Source organism: Lissotriton vulgaris, chromosome 4_1 (assembly GCF_964263255.1).
Source record: "Lissotriton vulgaris chromosome 4_1, aLisVul1.2, whole genome shotgun sequence".
NCBI classification, from domain to species: Eukaryota; Metazoa; Chordata; class Amphibia; order Caudata; family Salamandridae; genus Lissotriton; species Lissotriton vulgaris.
In genome coordinates, this window is record NC_141691.1 from 1917738950 (window position 1) to 1917764949 (window position 26000).

Genomic DNA, 26000 nt, shown 5'->3' on the forward strand with positions numbered 1-26000 from the left:
AAATTGACAAACGTGGTATGGTAAGAATAGTACTTTGTTTGAAAGGATTGTTCATTATACAAAATGAAATAATACAGCAGTGTTCTAGTGAGCAAGTTATACTTTTGCATTACCAACAGAGACAAAAAAACAACACTCAGCCTATGTGTCTTTCATAGTTGTTTGGTGGGACCCCAGGTGCAATTAAATGGGCAAAATGTTGCTTCTCTTTATTTATTTATAGTTTTTCTGTAAAATGTATACTGATTTAAGAACCATTTTTTTAAGCCACTATTGAAATCCTTAAATTTTAGACAATCCAGACTGGGTGCTAATTTCTACAACTTCTCCCAAATTTGTTTACATGTGTGGTATTAGCAAGATATCTGAGGACTGTGATTACTAGAAGAAAGACATTAACTGAAATATGTTAAATTCTGTTGGTTTTTATGGTATCCGTTTTTAAATTGTGATTCAATTTTTTAATACTGCAATGTATGCTTTTATGATTCTTTATCTTGAATCGAATAAAGATGATTCTGATTTGATTTGCTTCTCTTTTGTGTAATAAACTATTCAAAGCAACTTTGACTCCATCACTGTCTGTCACTCTCACCATTGTCATGTGAAAAAAGGATGCAAACTCTGAAAGATCATGTATTGTACCTTTGCTGACTGAGATTTGGAATAGTCAAACACTAGATTGAATTTCATTATTGTTATTGGAGGAAAATGGTGTTATGCTTGAGTGTCATCTTATTCGGCAGTCATCTCTGATCGTCCGAATTTGTGCCATTAACTTATATTTAATATTTTGCCTAGCCTTCGAGAAGCTATTTTTACATACCAGCCCTATGTGAAACCCTAGTCAAAACATAAGCAGCTGATTGATCATGATTATTTTATAATATCGGTATTCTTAGAGTACCTACCTCTGATTGGTGGTGCCTCTTACTCTTGATGGGCTACACAGATGTGCATGTTGCACTTGGTCTGGACTCCCTGGAGTGTGCTTTGACACACATAGCTGGGCCGACTAAGCATGCAGCGCTGCATGACTCCTCAAAGCTTGCAAACTAGTCCTATGCCAGTGAAGATGCTCAATTAAAGCATATGTACGTCAATGTGCATACCATGAGCTCACACACCACGCGGAGCGCAGCATGCAGGATGATGGCTGTATCCCTGTTTGATCTATTATAATTTGTAGGAAAAACCTGCCCGAATTGTTGAGCTGCTAGTGTGTGTGACTTTCTTGCAGGCATTGCACATCAGGATTCAAGGAAAAAGACAGCTGGAAATGGTATGTCACTTACTCATCCCTAATAGACTAATCAAATGTCAGCTAAAACATTTGAACTTCAATCAAAGCTAGGCATTACCTAAACAAAACAGGTGAACACTGAAAGGTGAGAGAGACCTCTTTTCAAGTTAGAAGCAGTCATTAGCTCTTTGTTGTTTTTGCTTAACCCCTCTCACTTAGCTGTTATTTTTAGAGCAATAAATGGAAATTGTATCTTTCCTCCCAATCAGACCTGCCATCATCCTCTTCCTCTTCATCCGCTTGCTCACTCCTCTGTATGTTAATGAACTCTTGTTCTGCTCTTTCACTGCCTCGAATGGCAGCTGATTTTGAGCCTGGCCATCACTTTTTTTCTTCTGGATATCTTTAATGAGTTGATTGCTAGGCCATGCTTATGATATAACAGGGTTAATTGTTCATATTTTGACACTTTAAAAAAGTGCTCATTTAAGACTTCTGGTGAGATCTGCAAAGGCAAAGAATCCGCTGTGCATCTCCTTCTAGGATTTCGGGGTCTGACATTGTCAACATAGTGAATACTCCTGCGTGCCACCAACGATGCACAGTGTCCCTTCCCTTTTGCTCCAATAAAGTCAACCATGTGTGCCCTCCTACACGGTCGGTGTTAAGTGATTCGCATATGTGCACACCTTCCTACAGCCGACTGTTTGCACCTGGTACTCTGTTCTGTCTGTGATGCTCTTGTAAACTCGATGTGTGGAGCTCCAGTGTAGATATGGTGTACTGAGGACTTCAATGTGTTGCTCTGTTGTGAGCATAGATTTTGCACTTCTGTGAACATGATGTATGTACCTGCTAAGGTGCTGAAACGGGACACTTGCTGAGTCACCTTCTGTTAATGTTGCTTTTCATGTACCTGTTGGTGTGTATGTGTGTTTGTACGTCCCTTCAGGCCTGCGTCCCTTGCATTTGCTTCTCCTCCATCGACCTGCACGCTGTGGAGCCCCTGGTGTTTTCCCAGACTGATGCTACATTGCATTGTTCAGCCTGTACCATTTTCCGGGAATTAAACTTTCTGAGAAGCCAATCCTTTCCTGTCGGTTGAGTTGCGCGGGGTTCAGTGCACGATTCAATCAACAGGCGCCTGGGTAGTGGTGGTGGAATTGGCCCACATTTGGTGCTCACAACTGTACATTTGGTGCTCACAACTGTACATGTGGTGCTCACAACTGTACATGTGGTGCTCACAACTGTACATGTGGTGCTCACAACTGTACTTTTCCAGGCAACAGTATTGGCAAGACCGTGATGCGTCACTGAACAGAAAGAGGGACCTCAGCAGATTCCCCTGGCCTTGTCTCCACTTTTCAAACAGTAACAGCGCTATAAGGATGACCGGTGTGGGTCTGACATTTTGCCAGCAGTAAGTCATCAGGAACCCTGTCAGTGTGTAGGTCGTTCCACGCCTCCAACTTTCAAATGTTATGAATGCAATGCACCCGGAAGAATAACTCTGCGCTCACAAAAAAGTGATTTGGCCAGAGCATCATCGTGGTCATTGAACCAGTTAATGCTCTGCAATCTGTAAGTGGGGGAAAATACAGGGACACACACATCACTTGCGACGGAGACCCACTCACCATCCATGCACTCGGTCACCTCTTCATCCGGTCTCGCTCTAACTTGTTTATCCATTCACTCACTCACAAACACACGCACCCATGGCACATTCGCTATTCGTGCCCCCAAGCATTAAAATTCGTTCTCTATTCCTCTGTAGACTTACCATTCTCTCATGTACTCACCTCTTCATTCGTCTGTGTAGTAACTAATTCTTCCAGCACCCCATGTACCCACTAACTCAATCTCACATTCACCCACTGATTTTTCCAATGTTTGTTTCATGTAATGCCTCTTGCCACTTTTCCTGCTCTAATAAGTGCTGAAGCTAATCAGTGTTACTTTTACCCAGTTTAACGATTCAGCATTTAGAGACCACGGAAGGATTAAAGGCTAAGGTTGCATTGGTGTTATCAAGTAGCTTGATTTGCAGAGCATGTTTTTAAGTCCTTGTTATTTAGGTGAGACCACGAACATAGTATATAAGATGCACGTGTGATTATCTTTGACATCTGATATGTTAAAATATTCAAAATAAATGCTATTGCATCCAGACCATTTTGTACCAATCTACTAGGGTATTTTACCAAAAGAAAGCACCCACTGTTAGTTAGGCATTGTTGCTCAAATACGATCACGGGAATTAATGACTCGGCACAAGCTTAAATATAGTGAAAAGGCCCCATAAACAAAGCATAAATTAATCAGCTATCTAAAAATAAAAAATGTTGCCTGCCTTAAAAGAAACTAAATCTTAGACCGACAATTGCTAATCATACACATCTCCTCTCCTTCCCTGTATGCTGTCTGCTCACACTGCCCTTCTCAGCGTGCTTTGTTTCCGGAGTGCACGCGCCTGCCAGCTCTGACCTCTTGCAGCGCGCGTCCCGCTGCGGCGCAATCTTTCAGCTCGGCAGTTCTAATCCTCCTGCTGCGTTGTACAGACGGCGACATTAAATGCGATGGCTTAGGAGCATTCCTGCCGCTGTCTGCCCGGGTGCCACTAGCGTGCCAGGCCTTGACGTTAACCCCATCACTCACACATCAAGTCTGGTAGAACACCTCCTCTCTTAATGACGGCTTGGAGCACAGCCGCCGTGACTGCCACGTGCCGCGCGAGGCGCAGCGGAGCGGCCACAGCTCTTCAGAGGGCCCGGCGCGCGCAGGGGGAGCCTCTGGTGCTCTGAAGGAAGCGGGCATCCTCGAATGCCATCAAGATGCCATTTGAAGCACTGGCGGGCGGAAGGTGCCACGGGAGTGGATGAATGCGAAATGTTAAAATCCGAGTCTCATATCGCCTTGACAACTGTTTAAAGATAATGACTCATACTCTCCTCTGCTATGAAAGTGACTGGTGATATGATAATGCAAGGCCCAAGGGCATTTTTCTTCTGGATATTATTTACTGATGGTATAACGGGTCAATCAGTTGCTCTATCTTTACTATTAATTCATATCCCTGCTAACATCGGAACGTACAGACAGCCACGTACTTCAGTAAATAATATGGAAGGAAATAACGCCACATTGTAAATACCCGATGACAACTTAACGCAATATTAAAAGACACACTAAGGCTGAGGTTAGAAGTGCTACCCTGGTTTCTGTAATTTTTTATTGTATATAAAAAAATATATAGAGTAGGGGACTAAAGGCACAATGATTCTCAGGAAGAGCAACCAGAATCTGGAACTCACTAGCCACAAACCTACGCACAACTACCTCGCAGATGACTTTCAAAACGGACCTGAAAGCCCTTTTCTTCCAATGGTATTTTAGCTAAACCACTGTAATCAACTCTTGGCACAGACCTCTATACTATCTCAACCTTTTTACAGACATATTTACCTTTTATATACTCTGTCTACTACCTCAATACACTTGGAGCTTTTGTAAATTCTGTTATATGTAATGATCTATCTCGTTGTACTCATAACCCTGTAATTACTTACAGCAGCAGTATTTATCTTACACCATCTGTAACTGCTTTCGCACATTCTGTTGTATGTAATGATCCATCTAGTTGTACTCTTAACCCTCCGATTACACATAGCAGTATTGTCTTACACCATCTGTAACTTTCTTGCAATAAAAAATCTCTTTTGTAAAAAAAAAAAAAAAAAAAAAAAAAAAAAAGAAGTGCTACCCTGGTAACGCGTTTCCAAAAAGAGGCCGATGTTTCATTTACTGTTATGTTATCCTAGTACCTAAAAGAAATCAGCTTTGAAAACCCTGAGCGTGAACTTTACAAAGGATCTTTCACCCACCCATAAAATGATGCTCTTCAAATACAAATTCCACGCATTAACAAATAACATGCTTTCTCCCCAGCTTCCTCTTCATGGTATCTAATCTTTTGTCTTTCAGTAGTATACCTAGGGATAGGCCTACTGTCTTTGTTGTATACTTTCACAATACATAGATTAAACTTATAGCATCTGACATAAATGTTACCAATCAACCCTATATTCTTCCTCATTAGTTTATGGGCTGCATTGTGACTTTCTTGAGTGGCAAGGGGCGGGGGTTGCGAGCTTCTCCACTTGGGAGGATGTGTTCAGGGGTGCTCTGGGGTCCCTTGCGGCCGGCTGAGAGGAGGAACTTATGACTATCATGAAAATACCCCTACAAGAAACGAGTTAAAGGTAAGAAAGTATACCTTACTGTGCTTCACATACAGATGGTGCACAGTCAATGCGTTTTCTGAGGGCACCCCAAGGAAATCGGAAAAGGGGGTTCATGGATACCCTCAACATAAGATCACGGATAATCACCTTATCTTCAGAAAACTACTCAAGAATTGGCTCATCCTCACATAACCACTATGCACAAACATAAATATAAAGAATATCCATCTGTATAGAAGCATTTATGTGGACTATAGATATGTACCTACATATTTGTATTGCTTTGCATAAACATGTATAATAATTATGTTTTAAAAATATAAACATTCATTGGTTCGGCTTTATAAATGTACATATTACTTATAGGTACATTTTTCTTTGTTTTAACATGCATATAAATGGATGCATAAATAAGTACATCTTTTATCATCACTATTTATGTACAATTGCTTCACTTTTGAATTACAAAAAATAAATACAAATACATTAATTTGACCCCTTCGCTGCTAGGCCCCCCACCTCCCCCTGACTAAGCCTTTTTTTGTCTATTTGGGTTAGTTCGCGCTTAGGCCCCTGTAACTTTTTGACCACATAAGGTATCCACACCAAATTTGCGTCATTGTCTTCCAACACCATTGGGATTTTAAAGGTACCCAGGGTTTGTCGATTTCCCTCGAGGGGACCCAGAAATTAGCCAAAGCACAGCTACATTTTGTTGTTTTTTGGAAAAATGGGGAAAAGTGCTGCAGAAGAAAGCATCATTTTTTTCCCCTGCAAACGGTATCCACAAAGGGTTTGTGGTGCTGGAATCACCATCTTTCCAGCTTTCTGAGGCTGACAGACTTTTGTCAGAAAACCAACATTTTTTACACAGTTGTGGCATTTTACTGGGACATGGCATCTTTTTGCTATTTTTTGTGCTTTCAACCTCATTCCAGTTAATGGTAGAAATGGGTATGAAAGCATTAATGGATCTTAGAAAGCTATACATTTTAGAAAAGTAGACAACATTCTGAATTAAGCAAGGGGTCTTTTGTGTAGATCCTTCAAGGTTTTTTAATAGAAACTAAAAGCTAAAAGTAGGAAAAATTGAAAATAAAACATGTTGAAAAAACAGCCATTTGTGCCAACGTTTTCACCTGTAACTTCTTTTAAGTATGACAGATTTTTTTAAAATCGCCTGGACCCTTTAGGTTGTGGGGCTATAAAGGACTTGTAGGTTCACCAAGACCACAAGGAACCCAATGCCAATAACGGAGCAGCACCTTGCAATGGTTTTTAGGGCTCGGCCTACGTCACCACTTCGTCAGAAGTGGGGCGGAGCTCCGAGCCGTCTTGTTACGGGGCTCAGAATAATGAAGTAGAAATTCCTCACTGCACAAGATTTTTCCGTAGTTTATTTTGGTATCTGCATGGTAATTGGTCCTCGCAGTGCTGTGTTTCTAGTAGCCTTCACGCAACAGGCCATATGGATTTCAGTTTGTGCACTTCCTGCATATTCTGTGCGGTTACGCGCAGGGGAGTGCAATAAATTGTTAATTACGAGCTGTCAGGGTGCCGCGGTAATTGAACCCAGATGTTCGGGGCGCGTTCACGAGTCTGCAGTGAGTTTGGTGGGCGCGCGTTCGTCTGCATCCTTTCATGTGTAAGTGTTGGCCTTTGAAGAGCTGGCTTGGTCGTGCGCCGACAATGAGACACACAGTCTTCATTACCCCACAAAGTATGTAAGTGCGTTTGTATTGGAGACAGTAACGTCCAGGTACGAAACTGAATTCTTTTCACTGGCTTACGAACAGTCCCACATTTTGCCGCATTCTCCTCATCTCATCAAAGGGGCTCATGTCTTGTTCAGCAACAAAACAAAACCTCAGAGAGCAGGAATGTGTTTCTGCATGGAGGGTTTGAGCAGCCGGGTTGCAACAGTTGTGCTTGTGTGTCTAACCTTGGGCCTCATGACAAGTAGGTTGATTTTAGGTGCAGGGATACACAGGCACTGCTCACACACACAGACACTGTTGACACACATGGACACTGCTCACACACACAAGCACTTCTCACACACACAGGCACTTCTCACACACACAGGCACTTCTCACAGACACAGGCACTTCTCACACACACAGGCACTTCTCACACACAGGCACTGTTCACACACAGACACTGCTCGCACAAAGACACTGCTCACACACACAGACACTGTTCACACACAGACACCGGCACTGCGAGCACATATAGGCACTGTTCACACACACAGGCAGTACATACACACACAGGCTGCTCACAAACACCGGCACTGCACGCACACATAGGCACTGTTCACACACACAGGCACTACATACACACACCAGCACTGCGCACACACACAGGCGCACTGATCACAAACAGGCACTGTCCACACACAGGCACTGTTCACACACAGGCACTGTTCACACACACAGACTGCTCATAAACACATACACTGCTCACACACACAGGCACTTTTCACACACACAGGCACTTCTCACACACACAGGCACTTCTCACACACAGGCACTGTTCACACACAGGCACTGTTCATACACAGGCACTGTTTACACACAGGCACTGTTCACACACAGGCACTGTTCACACACACAGGCACTACATACACACACAAGCGGCTCACAGACACCGGCACTGCGAGCACACATAGGCACTGTTCACACACACAGGCACTACATACACACACCGGCACTGCGCACACACACGGCACTGCTCACACACACAGACACTGCTCACACACACACAGACACTGTTCACACACACACAGACACTGTTCACACACACAGGCACTACATACACACAGAGGCTGCTCACACACAACGGCACTGCACGCACACATAGGCACTGGTCACAGTGACTGCAGTGTGTGAGTGTGCAGGGTAAACAGTGTGAGTGTGCAGGGTGAACAGTGTGTAGTGAGTGCAGAGTGAGTGCGAGAGTTACTGTGAGTGCAGAGTGAGTGCGAGAGTGACAGTGAGTGCAGAGTGAGTGCAAGAGTGACAGTGAGTGCAGAGTGAGTGCGAGAGGATAGTGAGTGCAGAGTGAGTACGAGACTGACAGTGAGTGCAGTGTGAGTGCGAGAGTGACAGTGAGTGCAGCATGAGTGCAAGAGTGACAGTGAGAGTGCAGAGTGACAGTGAGTGCAGAGTGCGAGAACGACAGTGAGTGGACAGTGAGTGCAAGAGTGACAGTGAGTGCAGATTGAGTGCGAGAGTGACAGTGAGTGCAGAGTGAGTGCGAGAGTGACAGTGAGTGCAAGAGTGACAGTGATTGCAGAGTGAGTGTGAGAGTTATAGCGAGTACGAGAGTGACAGTGAGTGCAGAGTGAGTGTGAGAGTGACAGTGAGTGCAGAGTGAGTGCGAGAGTGACAGTGATTGCAAAGTGAGTGTAGAGTGAGTGCACAGTGACAGTGAGTGCAGAGTGACAGTGAGTGCAGAGTGAGTGCAAGAGTGACAGTGAGTGCAGAGTGAGTGTAGAGTGACAGTGAGTGCAGAGTGAGTGTTAAGTGACAGTGAGTGCAGAGTGACTGCAGAGACAGTGTGTAAGGGTGCAGGGTGCACTTTGTGTGAGTGTGCAGAATGAGTGTGCAGGATAAACAGTGTGTGACTATGCAGGGTGACATTGGGAGTGTGCGGGTGAGCAGTGTGTGAATGTGTAGGGGCAGTGTGTGAGTGTGCAGAAAACACCACACACACATACACCACACACACATACCACACACACACACCATACGCACACCACACACACATACACCACACACACATAACACACACACAAACCACACACACCTCACTCTCTCAACACCACACACTCGTCACCACTCACCACAACACACTCACCCCCACACACTCACCACCACACCCTCACCACTACACGCAAAACACACAACACCCCCCCAGCCGTCAATGAATGCTTTCACCAGGCACAAACACCAACAACCATCAATGTACGCTTTCACCAAAAACAAACACGACCATGCATCAGTGCCGCTAAACACCCACGCACACAACAAACAATGTCAGTGCAACTTTCACCAAACACACACACACACCAACAGCTGACAGTGCACCAGCCACTCTCTCAATTGGCACAATCATCAACAGCTGTCAGTTCACCCTTTCACCAACCACACACATTACCATCCAGCTCTGTACGCTTGACAGCCACACTCAGTAACAGCTCTTACTGCACGCTATCACCAGTCATACACACCTCAAGCCACCACTTCACGCTTCCACCAAACACAAACACCAACAGCCATCACTGCACAATTCCTACAGGCACACACATCCACCACCCATCAATGCACACACCAATTGATAACACATCCACCAATTAATATTTTACCTATCGCACTATGCTGCACTTTACCTTTTAAAGATAATGCGTTAAAGTGCAGCATGCCACCATTGATAACATTCCAATCCAACACACATATCTCCAACACACACCACAATGCTTCCACTCCAAAACACATGCCTAAAACACATTGCCATTTACAATGCCATTATCTCCAACTCAAACAAACCCGAGCCCTAATGCATTCCTAATGCTTGTTTATTTTGTACCTGGTATATAGCAATTAATTTGTGGAGAAGTGTGGCTCAGGGGTTAGAGGCGGCAGACCCGGAAGCTGAGATCGGCCCTGGACCAGGGTTCAATTCCCCGCCCCGACGGGTGTTGGGCTCAATAATTCCACTGACTCGATAATTCTCGCTCCGGTGCCTACTCGACTCACGGGTTCACACTCTGCGACTCTGGGCAATAGCTTGCTTAATCTCCACAACGGCCCCTCGCGGCGGGATGCCTGGCTTTCACCTTGTGGATACCCTGCTGGTGTATCTCACAGGGGAATACCAGGACGGGTTCCCTAAGCAAGCGCATAGATGCCTGCGATGTGGGCGATTTGCGCTATATAAATACATGTACATTTACATTTACATTTACAAAATAAAAACAGTGAAAAATGGTATGAAAGACACATATGTAGTTCCAAAATGGTAACAAAATATAGAGTTTAGAAACAGTAGCTATTTGTACATCTCCGAAATTGTGGTTACCCATGCTAACATGTGAGTTATAGCACTTCTTTTTTACTCATTGTCTTACATTTGGAAGGCAGAAATGCATCGAAAGTCAATAGGTACTAAAGTTGCTCTACTAATTTTGTGTTCCCCCAAGTTTCCAGATAAAAATAGTACTTAACTTTTGTGGGTTGGCCTAGTGCCTGCAACAGGAAATGGCCCAAAACGCAACATGGACACGCCACATTTTTACAGTGAAAAGTGCCTAGCTGTAGATTTTGAACCCCATCTCTGCCGGCAACTAGGGAAACCTAGCAAACTTATACAATTTTTTAATACTAGACACCCAGGGGAGTCCAGGATGGGGTGACTTGATGGCTTTCACAAGGCCCTGTTTCCCAGAATCCCTTGCAAACCTCAAACTTTGTAAAAATAAAAATAATTTTCCTCACATTTCTGTGATGGAAAGTTCTGGAATCTGCATGGTTCCACAACATTCCACCCACCCAGCATTTCCCAAAATCTTCTGATACAAATGATACCTCACTTGTGTGGGTAGACAGGAAACGGCCCAAAACGCAACGTGGACACGCCACATTTTTACAGTGAAAACTGACCCCTTTTGTGCAAAGTGCCTAGCTGTGGATTTTCAACCCTAGCTCTACTGGCACCATGGGAAACATAGCAAACCTATACTAGAGTAACCTATACCAGGGGAATACAGGATGGGTTGACTTGTGTGGCTCTCACCAGGTCCGGTTATCCAGAATCCCTAGCAAACCTCAAACATTATTAAAAAAATGAACCACATTTTTGTGATGAAAAGTTCTGGAATCTACATGGCTCAACAAACTTTCACCCATCCTGCATTCTCCAAAGTCTCCCGATAAAAATAGTGCCTCACTCGTGTGGGTGGGTGAAGTACCCGCAACAGGCAAGAGCCCAAAACATATTGTGGAGATATCAAAATTTCCTATCAGAAAACGACCTGGTTTCGCAAGGGGGAGGCACCTGGGGTTTTGGCCCTGGGCTCAGCGGCCATCTAGGGAAATCTACCAAACCCACAAATTTCAGAAAACTAGACACCCTGGGGAATTCAGTGACGTACGGCTTGCATGAATGCCCCGACGTTTCCCTAAGCAGAATCCCCTGCAAACCTCAATTTTAGCTGAAAAAAAATCAAATTTCCTCACTTTTCTGTGTGGGAAAGTTATGGGATCACAGGGCTGGCACAAATTTCCTAGCACCTAGCGTTCCCCCAGGTCTCCCGATAAAAATTGTACCTCACTTGTGTGGGTAGGCATAGTGGCTGCAACAGGAAATGCCCCAAATCGTATTGTGGAGACTTCAAAATTACCTATCATAAAACGACTTGGTTTTAAGGGGAGGCTACCAGGTTTTTTTTACCCCGGGCTCACGGCCATCTAGGAAACCCTACCAAACTCACACATTTCTGAAAACTCGATACTCTGAGGAGTTCAGTAGGTTATGGCTTGCGTGGATCTCCCAATGTTTTCCTACCCAAAATCCCCTGGAAACCTGAAATTTACCTGAAAAAGTAACTCTTACCACACATTTTTGTGCGGGATCACTATGCCGGCACAAATGTCCTACCACCTAGCGTTGATCTTGGTCTCCGAAGTAAAATGATAACTCGCTTGTGTGGCTGTCTAATGCAGAATCAGCTAAAAACGAATAAAAAAAAGTAGCGATTGGAATTCACGGTGCTATACTCTTAATCCCTATGTTTTTAGCCCTTCCCAGTCACAGGCCTTTGGCCCACCCACACAAGTGAGGTATCATTTTACTTGGGAGAACAAGGGGATCGCTGGGTGGTAGGGTATTCTGTGTTTGCAGGGGATTCTAAGTATGGAAACATTGGGGGATCCACGCAAGCTATACCTCATTAGACTCCCCAGGGTGTCTAGTTTTCAGAAATGTGTGGGTTTGGTAGGTTTCCCTAGATGACTGCTGAACCTGGGCCAAAAATCCAAGTGCCCCCCAACCCCTGCAAAGCAAGGTTGTTTTATGATAGGTAATTCTGAAGTCTCCATTATACGTTTAGGGCCCTTGCCTGTTACGGGTACTTGACCCACCCATACGAGTGAGGTACCATTTTTATCGGAGGACACTGGGGAACGCTGGGTGGTAGGAAATTTGTGTCAGCCCGGTGATCTCACAACTTTCCACACAGAAATCTTTTTTTCAGCTAAATTTGAAGTTTGCAGGCGAGTCTGGGTAGGAAAACGTTAGAGGACCCATGCAAGCCATACCTCCCTGGACTCCCCCATGTCTCTAGTTTTCAGAAATGTGTGGGTTGAGTAGGTTTCCCTAGATGGCTGCCAAGCCTGGGACGAAAAAACTTATGTGACCTCCTTGCAAAACCAGATCATTTTGTGATAGCCAATTTTGAAGTCTCCACAATCCGTTTTGGGCCCTTGCCTGTCGCGGGTACTTGGCCCACCCACACAAGTGAGGTAACTTATCAGGAGACCTGGGGGTGACCCTGGTTGGAAGGAAACTAGTGTCAGTCAGGTGATCAAACAACTTTTACACACAGACATTTGAGAAAAATTTGAGTTTTTCAGCAAAATGTGAGCTGTACAGGGGATTCTGGGTAGGAAAACATTTAGGGGTCCATGCAAGTCAGACATCCCTGGACTCCCCTGGGTGTCTAGTTTTCAGAAATGTGTGGGTTTTATAGGTTTTCCCCAGATGGCTGCTGACTCCGGGACCAAAAACGCAGGTGGCCGCCTTGCAAAACCAGTTAATTGTGTGTAGAAAATTTTTCATGTCTCCAAAATGTTTTGGGCCCTTTCCTGCCACGGATACTTAGCCTGCCCACACAAGTGAGGTACCATTGCTATCAAGAGACCTGGGGGAATGCTGGGTGGTAGGAAGTTTGTGTCAGCCCAGTGATTCCTTAACTTTCCCACACAGAAATGTGAGAAAAATTAGATTTTTTCAGCAAATTTTTAGGTTTGCAGGGGATTCTGGATAGGAAAACATAAGGGGATCAATGCTAGCCACACCTCCCTGGACTCCACAGGGTCCCTAGTTTTCAGAAATGTGTGGGTTTGGTAGGTTTCCCCTAATGGCTGCCAAACACGTGACCAAAAACGCAGGTGCCCCCCTTGCTAGACTCCACAGGGTCCCTAGTTTTCAGAAATGTGTGGGTTTGGTAGGTTTCCCCTAATGGCTGCCAAACACGTGACCAAAAACGCAGGTGCCCCCCTTGCTAAACCAGGTTGTTTTGTGATGGGTAATCCTGGGTGGGAGGGGGGCTGGTGTTCAGAAAGTCTTTTGCCTTCTTTGGAGGAGGTAGGGTAGGGGCATTGGCATGCCCATTCTGGGCAGCCTCCACCCCAGGCCTATAAAAAAAAGAAACCCTGGCGTCTAGGGTGCTTTCTGCCCCCAGGGCTACTGTCCCTATCTGCCCGCCAGGGGGGAAAGAAAGACTGCCTGTGGCAAACCTTAATGGGGGGAGCAAAGGCCCTTGCCCAAGGGGCCACTTACCCCTCCCTGGTGGCTAGTGGGTGGATCCCTGCTTGGGGATCGCCCTCCTGGGGGGATCCATAAGCAGGGATCCAATTGGGAAGTGTACCATTGGAACAATAGTTCTCCCAAGTGTTTCGGTGCTCGGGTCTGAGATAGCCCCAGGAGCACCGAAACAATGAAACTGAAACTAAGTTTCAGTTTCATTTTCCTCCTCCAGCTCAAAGAAGACATTCACACCATCAAGGAAGACATGCACACCATCAAAGAACGACTCTTTTCACTCCCCAGACACCCCTCACTCACCACCACCCCCCCTCCCAACTTGCTCCCACCCTTCCGGATGACTCACCCACTCTACGCCCCCCACACTTGACCGCGAGCCAAATCCTAAATCGTAACAACCGCCCCGCCGATCACGCAACCCTCTCTCAGACCTCGACACAATCACCCTCCTCCGCTCCTACAACACAGCTCCCCTAAACAACACAACCGCCACACACCTATCCATTCCCACCATACATTCATATCCCGTAGACCCCCCACACTAAACAACAGATTCTCTGTCCCTGATAACCTTAGGAAAGTCCCCCTCTCACTAGTACCCTCTACTACCCTTGACACACCCCGTCTCAAATGCACTCTCCTCAATTGCAGATCGGCCTCTAGACACTCTTCCGCCATAGCTGATCTCATCTTAACATTGGACCTTGACCTAATCATTTTACCTGAATCTTGGCTAACCGAATCTTCCACCCCTATAATGGACATTCTGGTTCCCCCCAACTACCACATCATCAGACTTGACAGGTCTGGCAAGATAGGCGGTGGAATCGCATGCATCTACAGGAACAACCTTTCGGTTCTGAAAGTCACCGCACCTTCCCTGCCCTCTCCAACCTCCTTTGAATACATCTGCCTCGATATCATCAGTGAGGGTAAACCGATATGCTCGCTTCACGGCATCTATCACCCTCCCAGGGACAACCTCACCTTCGCCCAACAAATCATGGATATGATTTCAACCAATTCCGGACGACAACTCACCCAAATATACCTTGGTGACTTCAACCTCCACTGGAACGATCACAATGATGCGGTTGTAAATGGTCTTAAAAATTTCCTCAACGCCCTTGACCTCAAACAATTGTGCAACAGCCCGACCCACGAGAAAGGCTCTATCCTCGACCTTATCATCTCAAAACAGGACGCTACCCAACTTGAGTCTATCCAACCCTGTGACTGGTCTGATCATCATATTGTCACTTTCTTCATCAATGAAAAGGTGAAATTCAACACGGTGCATCCCTCCAAACCTAAAGTTTGGAAAAGAGACCTGAAAAAACTCAATCCAAACTCCTTACCCCCTAGCAGCTGCGACCTCCTGCGCCCTCCTACCGACGCCACGGACGTCCAATCCTTGACGGACCACAATCTCAACACCATTACTTCAATAATTAATGAGGTTGCACCCTTGCAGCTAAAATGAGCCTCTGATAAAATCTCCAATCCCTGGTACGACAGGAGTCTCAATGAGGATAGACGAGCCATGCGAATGGCAGAGCGCACCTGGAGATCATCTCCCTCTGCACTACACCTAAAAACCCTGAAGGAAAAGAGAAACGCCTACTTCAGGAAAACAAAGCGCTCAAAATCACACTTCTTCAGTCTCCAGCTCGATCAAGCAAAAAAACGCCAGAGAAAACTGTTTGAGCTAATCAGAACTCAATCCAACGAACAACCCCAACCTCTCAGCACTAGGCGCGAAGCACCCTCCTGTGAAGACTTCGCTGCTTTCTTTATCCAAAAAACTGACAACATAAAGAATGATCTCCTCATTGACGCAAACCTCTACTCCAAACCCCAATGCATAGCATCCAATGATCCAAAAAACAATGCTACATGGTCATCCTTTGACACCTACTCTGAAGAGGAAATTGGCAAACTGCTCAGCACCTTGAAACCTTCCAATCACCTCACGGACCCCCTCCCTGCTAACGCTGTCAAAGACTTCACCCCTTTGCTCCTTCCACTCTGGACTAAAATTATCAACAGCTCACTTCAACAAGGAATCATCCCTGACTCTCTCAAAGTTGGACAAGTCACACCTTTACTAAAGAAACCCACAGCCGACCCATCGGATCTAAACAACTACCGTCCTATTACCAATATTCCCACTCTCGCCAAACTCCTTGAAAAATGTGCACAACTACAATTGACCAAACATATTGATCAGTTTGATCTCCTCAACCCTCATCAATCAGGCTTCCGAGCAGGACACAGTACAGAAACTGCTATGACTCACATAATAGATGACGCCCTTCAAATCCTAGATCAAAATGATACCTGCCTCCTCATCCTTCTTGATCTCTCTTCAGCATTCGACACCGTCAAACATGAGAATTTACTCGAACTTTTAAACACAAGAATGGGTCTATCTGGGACTGTTCTCAAGTGGTTCACTTCCTTCCTTCACAACAGGTCGCAGAAATTCAAGAGCAACAACCTGATGTCCGCGCCAATACCTGTATCGTTAGGCGTCCCCCAAGGATCCTCCCTATCCCCAAATTTGTTCAACCTAGTTATGGAACCTCTCACCACCTTGTTACAAGCATCCAATGTACTCTTTCACATGTACGCCGATGACACCCAACTATATCTCAAATTACAATCCCCCAAAGACATTGTACTCCTGAACTCAACGATCAGAAGCACACAATCGTGGCTTGCCGATAATCATCTCAAACTCAATGCTCTGAAAACAGAGTTCCTTCTGATCGCACCTCCCACGAAGATCTCTTCCACTCAACTCTGGCTTAAACACCTAACTGCACTCAACGTCCAACCCACCATCGTGGACTCAGCAAAATCTTTAGGCATAACACTCGACACCAATCTCAACATGCAGCAACATATCGGCATGGCAACTAAGGGAGCGAACTACCAAATCAATACCCTGAGGAGACTTAAACCCTTCCTCCCTGCCAAAGACTTCCAAACTGCAGTACAAGCACTAGTCATTCCCCGAATAGAATATGGCAGCATCGCTCTCTGAGGTCTCCCTCTAACCTCTACTGCACCCCTAAGAGCTTCTCTAAATGCTGCAGCGAGGCTCGTCACTGGGTCTAAAAAACACTCGCACATCTCCCCTGACTTGAAATCCCTGAATTGGCTGCCTTTTGAAGCCAGAATACATCTGAAAATTGCCTGCATGACACACAAGGCTTTACACCTAAGCTCACCCATATACCTCACCCAGAAGCTGACAATCTCTGGCGGCTCTAGAAACACTAAAGGCACAAACAATCTTCTGCTAAAACCTCGAAGATTCCGGAAGGAAAAGACTTATAAACACTCCTTCTCTGGAATGGCACCCAGGATCTGGAACTCACTCCCTCCTGAAACCAGGCTCATATCATCCATCACACTCTTTAAGAAAGAAGTAAAAGCTATCCTTATGGCTAAATACACCTGAGCTATTGACGACGGTTTTCAAGGTCGCTGCACCAGTCTTTACTATCTGTTTGATCCCTTCGATTATTTGTTCTACTTGTGTTTTTGATTTACCTGACGATATATATTTTCACTTATTTTTTCCACTTGCATTATGGATGTAACTGCTTTACTTTGCTCACTCCTATGCCTTCCCCACCCCACTTATTACCTATAATATCGCCATATCTAATGGCCTGTTTTGTATGCACTGTAAAGCGCTCTGATATCTGCAAAGATCTGGTTCGCGCTATATAAAACTTTCAAAATAAAATAAATAAATAAATGTAATTACATCAGCGTGCCATGCGCCCAATCGTCATTGCATTGGAAATTAAAAGAAACGGCCTCAGGAGGTTAGGGGAGCTCCTAACCACCTCTTGTAAGCCAACAAAAAACAAAAAGGAAATCCCTCTGCTGTCTGCAGCAGAGGGATTTAGTGCCCCTGTACTCATGACGGAATGGTTCCGTCATGAGCACAGGAGCACTGGTGCTCATGACGGAACCATTCCATCATGAGCACCGAAAGGGTTAAAGTACAACACTTGATAGCCGGAGTTTATAGAATGCATCTTTAATCTACATATATTACATTCCTTTTGAATCGGAGGGTGGGGACCCCGAGGCGCAGCGACGTGGAGGCAGTGAAGATACGACCCAGTCAGCAATTAACAGGCGGGGAGTGTGCAGAACAACGTGGTAAGCCTCTTGGTATTTGACCGGTTAAGATCGAACGTGCGTAGTGCATAAATTAATAAAAGCCATACAATGTCCGCAGACATGCTTAAAGATTGAGAGTTGGCGGCTGCGGGGCTGTTTTCAGACGCTCCGGATGAAAAGGGGGCCAGCAAGGCGACCAATGTGGAAACCAGCAGCAGCAGCCAGAGCAAGGGGCTGAAGAAATAGTCTAAGGGTGCTAGAGAAATTAAAAAGGCAGGAACAAGCGAAATGGTGGTAGGCCTGGTCCCTCCAACGATATCTGGATGTGTGCAGGATACTAAGGGGCCTCCGAATAATGTTAGCGCCAAGCTACGAGACCCCTAACCCTGACATGATGGTGGAGTGGGGGGCGTGCAATTTGGACTCTACGCGTCGACTAAAAGAAATCTTGGTGAAGTATGCCATAATCGACAAGAGTCTGTTGCAGGACAAAATCGAGGCGCTGGAAAAAGACATAGAATTACTAGGGGATGCACAACAAAAAAAGCAAATTGGTGGATGACATGATTGCACGTCTGAAAAAAGAGGAGGAGAAAATTAAAAATAGAAAAAGCTATAAGTTCAATCGGGACAGGGACGACTACGCAAACGGGCAAATCTTCACGTTTGCCAAAAGATACAATTCACTGAGGGTGGCAACGGTGAATAAATGTGGAGGAACAGGCAATGCGGAGCGAGGGCCTGAGGAACTTCCATCTGCCTCAGATTTTAGCTCCGCTGCTGAAAGTGGGTCAGAATCTGACAATACCATGGGAGCAAGATCGGCACGGAGTAATATTAGACTGACGTTGGGGGAAGAATTGGAAGTTCTCAAAAGCAGCCGCAGGGATACATTGAGACCCAGCACCAAAGTACAAAACAAAACAGGGCAACAAGGAGGAGAAGGGGACGCAGGCAAGCAAGGAGGAGGCACCACGAAGCGAGGGAGAGCCCACAGTCAACAGATGGCTTCGGAGGGACATCAAAGGATCCTTTTCAGGGTCCTTCGTTGCACCTTGTAGAAGAGGTGATAAAGCTATATAACATTTATCGATGGCCATTGTATGTTGCCTATGCAACTCTTCACTCGCTTGATCTTCTTCATTATCTTTAAACTGCCTAGCAGCTTGCATTATCGATATACCCTTCTCTCTTTTATCTCTTTTAGCTTGTTTAATTGCTCTCTGTTTGGCTTCTTTACACCAAAGGCGGAAAGAGTCAAACATCGCCGGCCGGGCTTTCTCCTTAAATAGTTTAACTTCCAGATTATCTAAAATCTCTCTGTCATAGCTACCATGTTGTGGCCATTTTAAAACACCGTCTTTCCTAGTGTATCGGACCCATACTTCATTAAACGTAATGGGGCCCACACCATGTTTAGAATAGAGCTCATAAGTCGGAGTTCCAACCGGAGGTATCGGACACGAGTCCTCCAATCGCGAATCCCTGTTACAACTACAACAAAACAAATTCCTAATTCTGCTAAGACCAGGCATCTTCGCTCACTAATCTAGCTTCAAACTTCAAGGGATTACCAAAAACGATAGTCTCACAAATATACAAGTCCCTCGGCTTTGGCACTTGCAAGTTCCAAATCAAAGATCCAAGGAAAACCCAAAACTAAGGACTGGGAGTGACCCACTTATACTTAACTGAAGTATCAATCACGTCACCAGAAGACCCGTCTATCATCTCGCCTTACAAATCGTCACGAAGGGTCAAAGACAGGGCAACAGTAAGGGCAGCAGTCCTTCGTAGCCGTCGGAAAGCGGGAAGCCTCGCAGCAAAAACCTTCAGTCCACGTTCGACATGCAGGGGTCGATGAAGTGGGGGCCCTCTTCCAGAATTTCCTCACGAAGCTCGTCACGATCTTCAGGCTTGGACCGGTACTACTGAAGTTGCGCCACGTTGGGCGCCAACTGAAGAACCGGGTTTTAGAACCCAGCGGCGCCAGGGGCACGCCCAAAGTCTTCGGGTTCACCTGTCTTAGAATACAGAGACACGGGATACTTCTCGGTGACGTCAAAGATCAAATTTATTGGCTGCAACCAGGAACAGAAGTCTACGAAGTACGACACAAGTAGGTTCGCCAGAGACTGCTCAATTTTCGTATTGCAAGACATCGTCTTTTATACTAAAAATCACATTCCGGACAAAAACCCACTATTTACAGTTAATAATAATGCGGCATCCCCCAGGACTCATCTCTCAGCCCAACGCTGTTCAATGTCTACATGGCCCCCCTCGCACAAGTGGCCCGCCATCACGACCTCAACATCATCTCCTACGCCGACGACACCCAGCTGATCCTCTCCCTCACCAACGACCCCGCCACCGCCAGAGCCAACCTTCACAAAGGGATGAAAGAGGTAGCCGGATGGATGAAGAACAGCCGCCTGAAACTGAACTCGGACAAGACGGAAGTCCTCATCCTGGGATCCTCACCCTCCGCCTGGGACGACTCCTGGTGGCCCTCCGCCCTAGGCAGCGCACCCAAACCAACAGACCACGCACGCAACCTGGGCTTCATCCTGGACTCCTCCCTCTCCATGACCAGACAAGTCAACGCTGTCTCCTCGACGTGCTTCAACATCCTGCGCATGCTACGGAAGATCTTCCGGTGGATCCCCACCGAAACCAGGAAGACGGTCACCCAGGCCCTCGTCACCAGCCGACTGGATTACGGCAACTCCCTCTACGCCAGAACCACTGCCAAACTCCAGAAGAGACTCCAGCGTATCCAGAACGCCTCAGCAAGACTCATCCTCGACATCCCCCGACACAGCCACATCTCCGGACATCTGAGAGACCTGCACTGGCTCCCAGTCAACAAGAGAATCACATTCCGACTCCTCACCCATGCACACAAAGCCCTACACAACCAAGGCCCGAGATACTTCAACAGCCGCCTCAGCTTCTACACTCCCACACGCCAGCTCCGTTCTACCAACCACGCCCTCGCCGCCGTCCCCCGCATCCGAAGGGCCACCACAGGAGGAAGGTCCTTCTCCGGGTGAGTAGCGCGCTATATAAATGCATTGATTGATTGATTGATTGATTGATACAAAACTAAGCAATACTATACAAGTGGCCTTTTCTGAATTCTACCACATATTTGATATAGTGGTCTGTGAACTTACCAAAAGAAAGCAATCCTAACACTAGGTTACTAGCCCTAAACCTTGCATTGGAATCCCATTAACTCTGTGCCCCAAACCTTCCTCCATTAGACAAAATGCAAATCAACCATTTGAAAGAAAAAAACCAAAATCCATTGTGTTTGGTCTTACCAGGTCGGAATGTCCTTTAATGTGTGTCTGAAGTTTGTACTTGTCTGGAGTGGTGTAGTCACAGCCATCAGTTGGGCACTTTAGCAAGACGTTGCTATGTTTCTGAATGACATGACGGTTCAAGCAGTTCTTAGTGATTGATGAGTAGGTACACTGGGAACAGTAGTACAGGTGTTCTCTTGTGTGGGTCCGAACATGCATGTCGTAATGCACTTGGTACCAAAATAGCTTCCCTGTAAATGAAAAAAGAAGTGTTCTTTAACTCCCCAGTCTGTGACAGAGCTGTTTTTCAACCAACAAGCATGTGACTGATTCTCGAACATCTATTGGATAACATTAGCCAAGGCATTGCACTGACCTAGAACCCAGATAACAAACAAATCCTAGACTCCACAGAACGATTCACCAGGATTTTGCTGATAAGAATATTACTATTGACTCTCAGAAGGTGGGAACAATTGGCAGCTTGTTCTTGTAGAGTCTGCGCTCTAGGTTATGCATGTTGCGTGACGACGCGACGTGCCTGGGGCCATCTTGCGATGCGCGTGCATCGCATTTCAGAAGGCGCGAGTGCCGGAGCTCGGGAACTCACCAGCTCGGCGCTCTCTGCGATACACAGCTTAAATAAACTGCGTACTCCCTCACAACGTTGTCCTGTCGTTATTGGGAGTCCACCCACACCTTTACAATGGCGACGAGGTCGGGATGAAGACAAACGACAAAACAAAGGAAAAAAAACGGAAAAATTGTGGGAACAAGCTAGAAGCCTAGAACCAGGCAGGAGCAACAACCAACCATTTCAACAGCCTACAAGTAGGTAAAAAACCACACAGAGGCAGAGGGACAGCAGAGAGCGCGGCAGAGCCCATAGCCCCACGGAGGAGCCACACTGAGCACTGGGGAGGAAGTGAAAGGGCATGCAGAGGGGTAGACTGCTAAAGGCACCCCATAGCACAGCACGAGCACGGGCAGGAGCACTGGCGACCTCAGGGAAGAGCGAAGGGGCAGAGACAGAAGGCCCCCAGCTGCAAACTGAGAAACAAGAGGAAAACGGTGCACCGGGTAGCCCCAGGAGCCACTGTGGGACCCCACCCCCGGGAAGGTGCGTAAATATGTGCGCACAGGCATCGTCTGTGACGGCCCCTGTACAGTTCCTACCCAAGCCAGGGGAACCCCTCATGAGGTGGGAAGACTGGAGAGACTACATTGACAACTTCATTGAAGTACTTGAGGATGAAAATGAGGAAAAATTTACCAGCAAGAGGAAGAGGCGGATACTGCTACATAATTTAGGCCCGGAAGGGCTCAGGATTTTCAAAAACCTAGTGCCCAAACAACGAGGGAGTACAGATGACGACGTGTATGCTCATGCAATCGAAGAATTGAATGAATACTACAGACCCGCGGTTTGTGTCTCGATTGATAGATACAACTTCCAACAAAGGAAGCAGCAACCGGGGGAGTCAGTGGAAGAGTACGTGGCGGCTTTAAGGAAGTTGGCGTCCACCTGCAGATATGACACATTCCAAGATGAATTCATCAAGGATCAAATCGTAATGCACACCACGAGTACAGCCGTGCAAGACAAACTGTGGGCCAGTGGGGACGCCATGCTGAAGGAAGTAATGGTAATAGTCAAGAAAGCGGAATTGCCGCGACGATGCGCGGAAGCGGCAAAGAGAGAGACAGTGGCAAGTCCAATGGTGAACAGGATAGAAGAAGATGAGCCCCGAAAGGACATTGGAAGCAAAGGGCCCACATCCGAAAGGACCGAACAGGTGGCAATGGAATCGAGGACCACCGGGAAAACAGATGGGGAAGAACAAGAAGGCCTGCTATCGATTCGGAAGTTGGGCACACGAAGCCTACGACAGGAAGTGTCCAGCGTTTCGCGCCAAATGCATGCACTGTGGGATCGTAGGGCACTACGAGAAAGTGTGCGCCGGAAGTCAGCCAGGAGTATGGTTAAATACATTGACCAAGGACAAGAGGACCCGGCGGAGAATAACCAAGAAGAGGATGATACCATACACTGCATCTACGACCAAGTGTTAAGCATAGACAATAAAAGATCGACCAAGCCGGTGCTGTACATGACGATTGGTGGAATGCCAATAAGTATAGTGACAGACAGAGGATCGCCCTATACTATAGTCCAGAGGGCGGTGTGGAATGAAACCTTTAAACCACATTTGGGCCCAGAACTTGAGCGACTGGACATAAGGCCAGTCACGTACAACGGAGACCGCATACCCATGGTAGGGTTCAGGCCATTAAAGTTTTAATTCAGAGGACGAAGCGCCAACTGCAAACTGTACATATCTGAAAAAGGACCATCGGTGCTGGGATGGCTGGACCAGGGCGACCTGGGTATCAAACTGGACCCGGGAGGTAAAGTCCAGATATTACTCACTGAACCGGATGGTTGGCCAGACCTGGACAAGTGGAAGAGAGAGTACCCCAAGGTATTTGGAGGCACGGTGGGAAGACTCGAGAAGTTTGCACACAAAATCGTATTCAAGGCAGGTGCAGTACCAGTGTCGCACAAAGTGAGAAATGTACCCCTCACGTGAGAGAGGTGGTGCAGGAAGAACTGCAAGAGTTGGAGAGAAGAGGCATCATCGAACCGATCACGTGCGCTGAATGGTTGGCACCATTGGTAGTGGTCATGAAACCCAGCGGAAAGGTCAGGCTATGCGTGGACCTGCGCGAACTGAATAAAAACATTGTGGTGGAGAAGTTCCCCTTACCGAGGATCGAAGACATGTTGGCCAAATTGAGAGGAATTAAGTGGTACTCTACCATTGATTTAACCTCAGCATATCATCAGATCGCATTGCACCCGGAGAGCAGGAGGTTGACGTCACTCATTACCCCCTTCGGGTGCTATCAGTTCCGTCGCATGCCGTTCGGACTGGCATCGGCGGCAGCGGTGTTTCAGAAATTGATGCACCAACCGTTCAAGAATATGGACGGCATCCAGTATTTCCAGGATGATATCCTAGTGATGGGGCGAGACAGGTTGGACCATGATGCAAAATTGACCAAAGTACTGAGAGTGCTGGAAGGAAAAGGCTTAACGGCAGAGTGGGAAAAGTGCCGCCTGGGTATGGAATCAGTGACCTACCTAGGGCATGAAATTGGAGTGCGAGGAATTACACCCAAGACCGAGAATGTAAAGGCGATTTGTGATGCACCACCACCTGCCAGCAAAGAAGATGTCAGGTCCTTTTTAGGAATGGCGGAATATTATAGCAAATTCGTGCAGCATTTCGCAACAAAGACGCACCACATGAGACAACTAACAAGAGAGAAGTCAGTGTTCTGCTAGACGGAGGAAGCACGAGGAGAGTTCGAAAGCATAAAGAAAGACGTCGTGGGAGCCATACCCCTGCAAGGATACGATCCCCAAGGAAAGACTGTGCTTACGACAGATGCCAGCGAAAAAAGATTGGGCGCCGTGTTAATGCAGGACCGAGGACAAGGAGTGGTGGAGACACTAAGTTTCGCATCTCGCACACTGAGCGACACGGAAAGAAAGTTCAGTGTCATTGAAAAAGAGATGTTGGCCGTAGTGTGGGCAATGACAAGGTTCCGACAATTTCTGTGGGGCACACGGTTTCAGTTGAAGACGGATCATAAACCGTTGGTGAAGGTACTAACATTCAGTGGGCACGCCAGTGCCACCCCCAGGATTTCGAAAATTACTTTGAAGCTGCTGGAATTTAGATATGATGTTGAATATATTCCGGGCAGCCGGAGCAAAGTGGCAGACTATTTAAGTAGGGCGGCAGCCATGGAACCCGGAGAAGAGGACCAAGCAGACGGGGAAGAAATGGTAGCCCTGATGGATGACCAGGAGAAGGTCATCAGCAACCAGGAGTGGAACGAAGCCAACAGAGAAGATCAGGCCATGCAGGAGGTGAAGGAATGCATAGTAAAGGGCTGGCCAGAAAAGAAACACCTCAGTGAAAACCTAAGGAAGTACTACGAGGTCAGAGAAGAGTTGTCAATGGACGATCAAGGTGTGTTTATCTACAGGGGGGACAAGGACATTCCCCCAGCGGGCATAGTTCCAAAACTGTTGGCGATACTCCATGAAGGTCATTTGGGGATAGGAAAGACGAAATTGCGGACTAAGCAAGGATACTGGTGGCCAGGCATGGACCTGCAAGCTGAACGGTATGTCAGGGAATGCATACAGTGCCAAGGAGCGGACAAGACGCTCAAGCCACTACGACCGGCGCTGGGAAGATTTGACCCCCCAAAGAACCTTTGGGAAGAATTATCCATTGATATCTTGGGCCCGATCTTGGACGGACAAGGAACCCAAAAGTATGTGTGCGTCCTCATCGACAGGTACTCGAAATGGCCTGAAGTGAAAGTGGAAGAAATAATAGACACAGAGACAATCCTAAAGTTCCTGAGCGACACGTTTGTGAGAGAGGGCATACCCAAATCCATCCTGAGCGACAATGGCCCTCAGTT

At 46.6% G+C, this 26000-nt stretch overlaps 1 protein-coding gene across 1 annotated transcript in view; it reads right to left on the reverse strand.

Annotated features, from left to right (window-relative positions):
- ZFAT (zinc finger and AT-hook domain containing) overlaps positions 1-26000 on the reverse strand; it is a 933238-nt gene that overhangs the window by 437469 nt on the left and 469769 nt on the right. The window contains exon 7 of the mRNA XM_086966254.1: positions 21513-21745. Within this exon, the coding sequence (XP_086822380.1) occupies positions 21513-21745 (233 nt within the window). The remainder of the gene's footprint in view (positions 1-21512; positions 21746-26000) is intronic.